This window comes from Hyla sarda, chromosome 6 (genome assembly GCF_029499605.1).
Source record: "Hyla sarda isolate aHylSar1 chromosome 6, aHylSar1.hap1, whole genome shotgun sequence".
NCBI lineage: Eukaryota > Metazoa > Chordata > Amphibia > Anura > Hylidae > Hyla > Hyla sarda.
The window spans coordinates 125,274,516-125,284,923 of record NC_079194.1 but is presented as its reverse complement, the minus strand read 5'-3'; the positions used below and the strand labels follow the sequence as shown (position 1 = coordinate 125,284,923).

Here is a 10,408-nt window from a genome sequence, read left to right as displayed (position 1 = left end):
GCGTCCTTAAGGTGAAAATGAGCTGCGTCCTTAAGGGGTTAAGTCACCCTAACCCCTTTTAACTATCTTACCAGATAAACCTCTTTAAAATCTTTTCTCCTTGCCTTATACAGATAGTACATCAAACTAATACACCTATTAACCATATGGACTCCAGGTCCAGGTGGGTGCTTTGCTGCTGTGGACAGGACTCAATGTCCCATGAACTTCACATCCAAAGAGAAAGATGGGGCACTCCAAAGTAGCATAAAATAAGCGTGGTTTATTCACCCACCGTGGTACAGTGCTACGTTTTGGTCTTCACAATGAGACCGAAATGTAGCACTGTACCAAGAAGTTCTTATGATAGAGAGAATATATTATATTTTTAATATATATATATATATATATATATATATATATATATATATATATATATATATCATAAGAACTTTTTTTTTCTAAAATAATTTAATTGATTCTCTGTTCTCTCTGTACACAATTAATAGTCCAGCTTCCACAATGGAATCAGGTAACACTTCTATAATACGACAACATCTCATCTAAGCTCTTCTCATCCAAGGGCTTTTGTTGGTGGGGGCCTGGATCTTCCGGTGAGCAATAGTTGTGTGTGTGACCAAAACCTGCTGCTTCAGGAGAGGGAGCTGTTTGCTTCCACTTAGTGTTCTGATACTTCTCCGATTTTGCTTGATCTAAAGCATAGAAAGATGGAGGAGCAAATTCAGGCTCTCGCTCATTTCTTAGGTCTTCACAGACTTTTGACCATCGCCCAAATGTAAATTCTGAAATGAAGAATCAAAACATTATTATGGTGGGATAGAACTTAAGGTGTTGCCCAGAAACAGATGGAAATAGGAAACAGCTGAGGAGAATAGGAGAAAAGGTATGACACCCACTGTTTATTAGAAAAACTACTGCCGAATTAATATATGCAATATGCAGATTTCCTACCTTTGCCTCTGTCCCACTCTCTGATGTGTGGAGCTCCGGGTTTGGTGTCTTTCCGCTCCTGGACAACTACCTCAACTTTCTTCTCATGTTCCACTGGAACCACCGGCTCTGGTCCAATCACTTTGTTTTCCTCTTCTTCATCTAACAAATTATTACATAAAGTAGATCAGTATTAAAATGTACTGTCCAACAATATTCTGACTTTTTAACTCCGCCCCCTAGACATCTTATCCCCTCTCCAAAGGATTGGGGATAAGTGATAGATCGCTGGGGTCCCGCTGTTGGGGACCCCGGGGATCGCTGCTGCAGCACCCCGCTATCATTACTGCGCAGAGCGAGATCGCTCTGCACGTAATGACGGGCGATACAGTGGCCGGAGCATCGTTACATCATGGCTCCGCCCCTCGTGACGTCACGCCCCCGTCAATACAAGTCTATGGGAGGGGGCGTGACGACTGCCACAGACTTGCATTAAGGGGACGGGTCATAATGTCATGAGGGGCGGAGTCATGACGTCACACTGCTCCGGCCCCTGTATCGCCAGTCATTACGCACAGAGCGAACTCGCTCTGCAGTAATGAGGGCGGGGTGCCGCAGTGGCGATCCCCGGGGTCCCCAACAGCAGCACCGCGGCGATCTAACATCTTATCCCCTATCCTTTGGATAGGGGATAAGATGCCAGGGGCGGAGTGCCCCTTTGAGGACTCAGCGTTTTCCACTTTCATTTTATTTTCCTCCTTATCTTTCAAAAATCATAACCCTTTACATTTTTCACCTATATTTTTCATGCCACCAATTCTACTTTGTAATGACGTTCATTTAACCCAAAAATCTATGGTGAAACCGAAAAAAATATATATACGGAATATATTTGTGGGACAAAATTGAAACAAAAAAACGCCATTTTGTAACTTTTGGGGGCTTCCATTTCTATGCAGTGTATTTTTTGGTAAAAATTACACCTTATTTTTATTCTGTAGGTCCATACGATTAAAATGATACCCTACTTATATAGGTTTGATTTTGTTTTACTTTTGGAAAAATAATAACTACATGCACAAAAATTAATACGTTTAAAATTTCCTCTTCTGACCCGTGACTTATTTTTCCCGCATATGGGGATGTATGAGCGCTAATTTTTTGCGCCGTGACCTTAAGTTTTTATCTGTGCCATTTTTGTTTTGATCTGACTTTTTGACAGCTTTTTATAATTTTTTTTATGGTATAAAAAGTAACCAAAAAACACGCTATTTTGGACTTCGGAATTTTTTTTTTCACATGTACGCCATTCACCGGGAGGTTTAATTAACGCTTTATTTTTACAGTTTGGACATTTATGCACGTGGCAATACCACATGTTTATATTTATATACAGGTTTTTTTTTACATTGGAAAGGGGGGTGATTCAAACTTTTATTAGGGAAGGGGTTAAAATTTTTTTGCAATGTTATAGCCCCCATAGGAAACTATAACATGCAGTACATTGATTGCAGACACTGATCAATGCTATGCCATAGCATAGCATTGATCAGTGTTATGGGCGCTCCACTGTTCCTGCCTGGATCTCAAGCATGGAGCAGTGACGATCAGACAACGAGAAGACAGGTAGGGACCCTCCTCGTATCCTAACAGCTGATCGGGACACCGTGGTGGTCCCGATCAGTCAAACTGAGCTCCTGGGAATGCTTTTTTATTTTTTACTTTAGAAGCAGCAATTAACTTTGATCGCCCCGTCTGAAGGGTGAATACCGCGCGTCCCAGCTATCGTTAGCCGCCGGGATCGACCCGATATGACGCGGGGTCACCGCATGACCCCACGTTATATCGCGGGAGCCGGCGCAGGACGTAAATATACGTCCTGCATCGTTAAGGAGTTAATGTACATAGTGTTGAAAAGAGGTAAGACAGGAGGACAAAATAGTAATGTAGTAGTAACTGTGTGTCCTCTGGTGGACACCTATGTGAACGAGCACCATGTAATATTACACTTTCTTTGTAGCAGCCAGTGCAGGTGAGATACATAGCGCAGTAAAATCCTCTGTGGATAAATGCAGATTATCAGGGGACAAAAGCTTTAGAACAGCTCATTTTCCTATACAGCAGGTATGCCCCAAACTAAATCCTTACATACAGTAAATGATGCCTATGTATCATATTACTTACCCTGACCTGTCTCTAGTTCGATTCCTTCCCCTTTCATTTGCTTCATTTTCCTCTGTCGTAATTTTGAAAGTCTGGCATCCAGCATTGCCTTACGTTTGGCTTTTAAATTCTCTCGCTTCACCCTCTGATCTTCAGTCTGGAAATATCCAAAATTTTAATAATTAAGGGTGAATTCTCACTACTATTATGCAATACGGATGCCAGATCCGGTGGGGAACTTTAAAAACCGGCCACTACCGTATCCCATTCATGTGAATGAGCCGAACTGAGACAGATATGGGCTCTAGTATGCTAATTTTTGTATCGTATCAGTGTAGTGAATATAGGCTGAGGATATCATTTTTAGGAAAAATATGGTGGATTTTGCTGTCCCCTTACTGTCTGGGACCCCTTTTGAAATGTATATATCCTTTTGACCTTTGATTATTTTCCTTTGGCTGTATACCCGCTGCTCTGTTTAAAAAAAAAAAAAAAAAAAAAAATGTATTCGGTTTATTGAACAAGGGAAAAAAAGACAATAAAACAGTGAAACATAAAAGCTCCGCACAAGCCAAGAAATTAGGTGACAAGATCCCGGACAGGGGAGAATATAATACAATAAAATCAAGGGCATGTAAAAATATCAGCTCAGAGGAAGAACATACAATATTGGGGCACATTATTCTAGAAGCATAGTACCTAGAAATACTGGTCCACAATACCTAAGAGCATCCTGAGTGAAGAGTCATTATAAGTCACAGTGGAACGACCCGAATCAAGAGGAAAAAAAAAAAAAAAAAAAGAGAAGAAGTAGAAAGAAAGAGTAAGGGGAGAAAAATAAAGAGAGAGACCAGGTGGGGGCAAGGGGGGGTGTGGGGGGGGGGAGAAAGCAGGGCAACAGGGTGAAAGAAGAGGGGGCAGTGAGGAGGGAGTGGGCATGAGAGCCCAGAGAGAAAAAGAGAAGCAATAAGAAAGTAAATAATTCAGTTATACGACCAACACTATCTAGATAGACAAAGGCAGTTGTTACCCGGTCATACACATTACACCTCAGTGTAGCATCTGTGACCGTAAAGCATCTCTGGAGGAACGGAAATCAGTAGCCGAGAATAAAGTGTCAACGGAGGAACACCACACTCCCCACACCCTGTCAAATTTCCCAGGGCATTTCCTATGTTTGTATACTAAACGTTCATAAGGCAACATAGTATTAATTAGCCTTTTCCATGAGGAAAGAGTGGGAGGCCTAGGGTCCATCCACCTCAACGCTATCGTCTTACGAGCCATAAAAAGGGTATCACGCAACATGACTAACAAAATGTGGCCAACTCTCCTCGTCTAGAACTCCAAACAAGCAGGACAGGGGGTCCCGCACCCCCTGTTCTGTTTGATCTTGTCCCCCTCCATATGTTTTGTCACTTTTGTATTCTTGTATCTCCCTGTTGTTGTTGTTGGCTACTTTACATATCCCTTGGCACCTAGCTGTGAGGAGCCTCAAGACAGCTAGTTTGCCGATTGGGTTAATTGTGCATATCCTGCCAGTTTGGTGCCAACTTGAACAAAAGGTTTACATTTTACACAGTGAAATATGTCCCAGATGTAGAAATATGTTTTTTCAGGGCTCCCCTTAGTAGTCATAGTTATATATCCCAAAGAATCATGATTCCCGAATATTAGGCTTTATGTAGAACCCAAACATGACCCCATTGTACCCATAGATTAAGCTGTATGTACCCCCATACCTATGTATAACCCCTTCATGTATCCTATCAAAATGTGCGTTATAATGTCACCATATGAATAAGTGTACTGCCGTCTATGTCACATCTGTTGTGTACGATGGTAGTTATGATTTATGGACTATCAATCTGCGTTTGAGAGGAGGTTGGGACATTTGGGAGGTGGGATGATGTGGGCTGATCTAAGAAGAAACTGGAGACCTCCCTTCTAACCCAACCCTCTGCTGCACCCATAAAAGTGGTGGGCCCCAGGACGGATTAGAACTTTACTCAACGACGTTAAGTATGGAACTCTTCTGATTTTTATTCCCCTTTTATTTTGTATAACTGTTTTGCACATTTTGTATGTCTCTTTCTTTAACTCTTTTTGTACTTAAGTACTGTACCCTTTATGTACATTAAAGCCATAACTTTAATGCGCAGCCTTGTATGCTCTAACAAACCTATAGCCCTATAGCTTATATAGTTGTATTAGTGTATAAGTGTGACTCGTGCCGTTACCATAGTTTTGGTGTCAAAGTGCAGAGTGTAAGAATCTGTGTATGAACGGAGGCGTTCTATTGGCCTACTGATAGATGGTGGCAGCGTATTGGTGTGTGGGCGTGTGGACTGGTTTTGGGGTGTGTGTAGCTCATTTTTAGGGCCTATTGTGGTAGGTGTGTGTGAAAGTGAGCGTGGAAGCAGAGTACCCCTTTACTTTCCCAGTCGAGGTCATGTGTGCAGGAAAGACACGGGGACCTAGAGTGTGTATTTAAGTTGTGTCACTGGCTCATAAGGGAGCAGAGCGTGCTTAAGGGAGCCGAGAGTGAACGTGCCAAGGTGGCAGCTTAGAGTTAGAATATTAGAGTAAATATTCTGCTGGTTTTGTGTTTTTTTTTTGTCCACTCACTTTTCAGAGAGGCGTGGACGTGTCCGTACGCCAGGTCGTGAGGGCTGTACGTGGCAATCAGTTTTTATTGCAGGACTGAAAACCATAGTCTTCTACAGTTTTTAGTCCAGCAATAAAACTGATACGGTTCAAAACCGAGCCAGATTATAAACTGTCCGGCTCATGAAGCAACAAGCTCTGTTCACACACACGCGAGCTGACTGAAGTCATTATCTGACTCTGTTTGGCTCATTCAAATGAATGGGATGCGGTGTGGGTCCGGCGGAGATACAGCAGTGGCCATCTTTTAGCTTTCCCCTATTGCATAATCGTAGTGGGAATGTAGCCTAACTTTAAACCTGTAAAGATGCATAACTTGAATTCCCCCTTCCTGCATACCTGATCTCGCAACATATTCAAGGTGTCCATCTGCTTCTGACGAGTTTGCTCATCCCGCGCAAAAGAAAAGTAGCCAACACCTAGTTGTCTGGCCTCTGTAATGACAAGGGCAATAAACGTGTTAGAGAAAATATTAAATACAGTCAGTATACAACACACAATTACTAACTGTATATTGAATATGTATATTGAATAAGGCAAATAAGGGCACTACACACTAATTGCAACCAGTAATAATTTAGGATTCTTAGTTCAGGGATATTCAATTGATCTGACACCCAACAGGTGTAGGATCACACACAGCTCCAAATCTGTCCTTCTTTGACTGCAGTTTGGTCCCTAAAAGTAAAAGTGGCTGAGCTTTAATACCAGATACAACCCATGAGGGAAGTTTAAAAAAAAAATAATAAAAGAAAATAAAAATCAAAACCACATTTATCCAGTTCTGGCAAGAACCCTAAGGGTATGTTCACACTGTGGAATCTCCGCTTGCGGAATTCCCCGAGCAGAGATTCTGTCAGGCAGCTGCTGCCGAAAATACTTTCAAATACTCGCAGAATTCCGCAGAAAGAATGAACATGTTCAAATTCTGCAGTGTGAACGGGTCTCGCGGAAGACCCTTTCACACTGATGGTACTATTTGTTGCGCGGAATTCTGCTTGCGGAATTCCGCAGTGTGAACGTACCCCAACACTAAACCCCATGCTTTAGACCAGTTGATCTGGGTCCCATACCAGTTTTACTGGTACCTGTGGTCAGCCATTTGAAGCCAGGGGGAAGCTTAACCTCCCTGGTGGTATGATTCTGTCTGGAAATTTGTACCAAAAGCGGTACAATTTTTTGCACTTAATTTCACATCTCCCCCCCGCCCATTTCACATCTCCCCCATCACATCCCCCCTCCCTTGTCACATCCCCCCCTCCTTGTCACATTCTCCCCCTTCATGTTACATTCCCCTCCCCCTGTCACATCCCTTCCCTTGTCACCCACCCCCCCTTCATGTCACATTCCCCACCCCCCGTCACATTCCCCTCCCCCCGTCACATTCCCCTCCCCCCCCCCCCCCCCCCGTCACATTTCCCCCCCCCTTCTCACCTTGTCCTGCAGCAGAATACACTGGGTTTGCCGGGCAGATTTCAAACCTAGTTTATTTGCTGCAGAACAAGCCCTTTCCCCTTCAGTCAATCACAGGCTTTACACCACTGCGGCCTGTGATTGGTTGAAAAGTGAAAGGTCCTGTAAGATGAATAGTGAAGAGAGCAGGGACCAGAGCGCATTGAGGGGAACGACATCTGCAGGGACCGGGATTAGGCGAGCAAAAGTTTTTTTAAAATTTTACTACTTTTTCCTTTTACATTTAGCTCAGTGTTTTTCTAACAGGGTGCCTCCAGCTGTTGTGAAACTACTACTCCCAGCATGCCCGGACAGCCTTTGGCTGTTCGGGCATGCTGAGAGTTGTAGTTTTGCAACAGCTGGAGGCCCCTTGGTAGGGAAACACTGACTTTTAGTATTATTCTTTACCTGCTCTGGCCGGCCCCCGCAACGGGAGCCGACCAGAGCAGATAATCGCATGTTTTCCCAGGGCCGCATCGCTATATCGCATTGCTTTTGCAATATATCGTGCAGCCCGGCCAGGAACTCTGCAATTCTACCCCGAGCGTGACTCGGGGTTACCGATCCTGGCAGGGAAAATTAACCCCGAGTCACGCTCGGGATTACCGCTCAGGAGGTTAACAGTGTTCTTTCATGGATAAGTGTCAGGCAATGCAATAATTTCCCTGCCCCCAGATCACATACAGTCATGGCCGTAAATGTTGGCACCCCTGAAATTTTTCAAGAAAGTGAACCGTTTCTCACAGAAAAGGATTGCAGTAACATGTTTTGCTATACACATGTTTATTCCCTTTGTGTGCATTGGAACTAAAGCAAAAAGGGAGGAAAAAAAGCAAATTGGACATAATGTCACTCCAAAAATGGTCTGGACAAAATTCTTGGCACCCTTAACTTAATATTTGTTTGCCCACCCTTTGGAAAAAATAACTGATATAAGTCGCTTCCTATAACCATCAATAAACTTCTTACACCCCTCAGCCGGAATGTTGGACCACTCTTCCTTCGCAAACTGCTCCAGGCCTCTCTTATTGCAAGGCGCCTTTTCCCAACAGTAATTTTAAGATCTCTCCACAGATGTTCAATGGGATTTAGATCTGGACTCATTGCTGGCCACATCAGAACTCTCCAGGGCCTTGTTGCCATCCATTTCTGGGTGCTTTTTGACATATGTTTGGGATCACTGTTCTGCTGGAAGACCCAAGATCTCGGACGCAAACCCAGCTTTCTGACACTGGGCTGTACAGTGCGACCCAAAATTTGTTGCCAATCCTCAGATTTCATGATGCCTTGCACACATTCAAGGCACCCAGTGCCAGAGGCAGCAAAAACCCAAAACGTCATTGAACCTCCACCATATTTCACTGTTGGTACTCTGTTCTTTTCTTTGTAGGCCTCATTGCGTTTTAGGTAAACAGTACCGCACGCTGAGTCTACGCTAGGGACGCCAGGGATTGGGAGTATATCGTCTCTCGTGAGCCTCCATATCAGGGAGGTGGCACCAGGTACCTGCTTCATCGATTTCCCAATCTATCATCTGTTGCCCGATGCTCCATATATCCCCTAACAGGTGCCCTCTGGAAATGAACCTGTCTCTAACTCACTAATCCTCTATCTGGACTGTATCCGGTTTGTTGCATCATTTTTCTTGTGGTGCCTATGGCTTAATATACTGTATCCTTGTGCCATATTAGCCATCTGGTCATAGTGGACTATTTGAACCAGGGCTCCAGCACTATCGTTAATCTAGGACCCTGTGAGCAGTGACCTCCCACTTGATGTACCTATAGTACAGCTTCTGGCCACCTTGGGTTTACATAATATTATGGAAAGTACCCACTCTGGGCAAGGAACGTATTACCACATTTACTTATAGTAAAATCAAGCATTCACATGTCTATAACTGCGGCCTGTGTGGAGGGATCTATTTTTAATCTGTATTATCCATCTTAGACTCAGCATCATCGTGCAGCTATTACACTTATGTGTCACGTGTGCCTCACTTCTTTACTTTTTATTTTACTACAATTGCTGTGTATAAACTATAAACTATATGTTAGGGTGAAACGCGTAGGTAATTAGGAGTAAGAGTATATACATATGTTATTCTACTGTTTATTTCCTAAGTATGTGTAACTTTTTATATGTATATCGCTTGTATCCCTATTCCCTGTCCACACGTATTGTAGTGAGGGCAAGGGGTTAGAACAGGTAGGGTTGGTCAGGTCAGGTTACTCACCTGTATCCTACACCCCTCCCCTGGATTTGTGTTCTTTATTTAGTGTTATTTATGATTTGACACTTTTTGAGCACTTTTTTGTGAGGCATTGTCTTCCTTTTATTGTAATCTTTAATAAAAGTATATATTTTAGCCTAGTGTGTATATATTTGTGGCCTCATTGGTAGATTCCAGTTGATTTACTTAGGTAAACAGTAGAATGAAGTGCTTTCTCCCTGAGCCTACAGGACAGCTTGAATATCTTTGGAACTTGTTTGGGGCTGCTTATCCACCATCCAGACTATCCTGCGTTGACACCTTTCATCAAATTTTCTCTTCCGTCCATGCCCAGGGAGATTAACTACATTGCCATGGGTTGAAAACTTGGGTGATTTTTATATTGCCCACACCCGTTACTTGCCCCAGGTGAGTTTAAAGGAGAATCACATGCTTGAAACAATCTTTTCCACAATTTTGAAAGGGTGCCAATAATTTTGTCCAGCTCATTTTTGGTGTGACATTATGTCCAATTTGCTTTCTTCCTCCTTTTTCTTTTAGTTCCAATACACACAAAGGGAATAAACATGTGGATAGCAAAACATGTGTTACTGCAATTCTTTTCTGTGACAAATACTTAATTGTCTTGAAAAATTTCAGGGGTAGCCAACATTTATGACCATGACTGTATTTATATCACATATCTCCACTGTCAAAAACCTCTGGAGACATTTACATCATAAGTGTGACATATGAGCTGCTCCTTAAAATGTTTACTTTTGTAAACTGCTATATTTAATGGGCCTAAAGTGAATCTGTCATTTATTAAATACTAGCTTAATACCTGGCGTTGCCAGGTTTTTCCCTTCCTAATCCTTGTTGGGGAGGAAAATAAAGGAGGAAGCTTTTGACTTCATATCCCGTCCTCATATATTGTTGTCATATCCAGTCCTCCTATCCTGACCCGTAATATGTGTACCAGGT

At 42.9% G+C, this 10,408-nt stretch overlaps 1 protein-coding gene across 2 annotated transcripts in view; it reads right to left on the bottom strand.

The window, feature by feature from the left end:
* Positions 1-433: 433 nt before the first annotated feature.
* The window catches only part of CCDC174 (coiled-coil domain containing 174), a 35,155-nt gene continuing 25,180 nt past the window's right edge, over positions 434-10,408 (bottom strand). The window contains exons 8-11 of one of the 2 annotated variants that reach the window (XM_056524930.1): positions 6,100-6,194; positions 3,115-3,250; positions 952-1,092; positions 434-782 (exon numbers count right to left, since the gene is read on the bottom strand). In XM_056524930.1, the coding sequence (XP_056380905.1) occupies positions 508-782; positions 952-1,092; positions 3,115-3,250; positions 6,100-6,194 (647 nt within the window). In that variant the 3' untranslated portion in view covers positions 434-507. The remainder of the gene's footprint in view (positions 783-951; positions 1,093-3,114; positions 3,251-6,099; positions 6,195-10,408) is intronic. The other variant, XM_056524931.1, reaches the window with a different exon arrangement.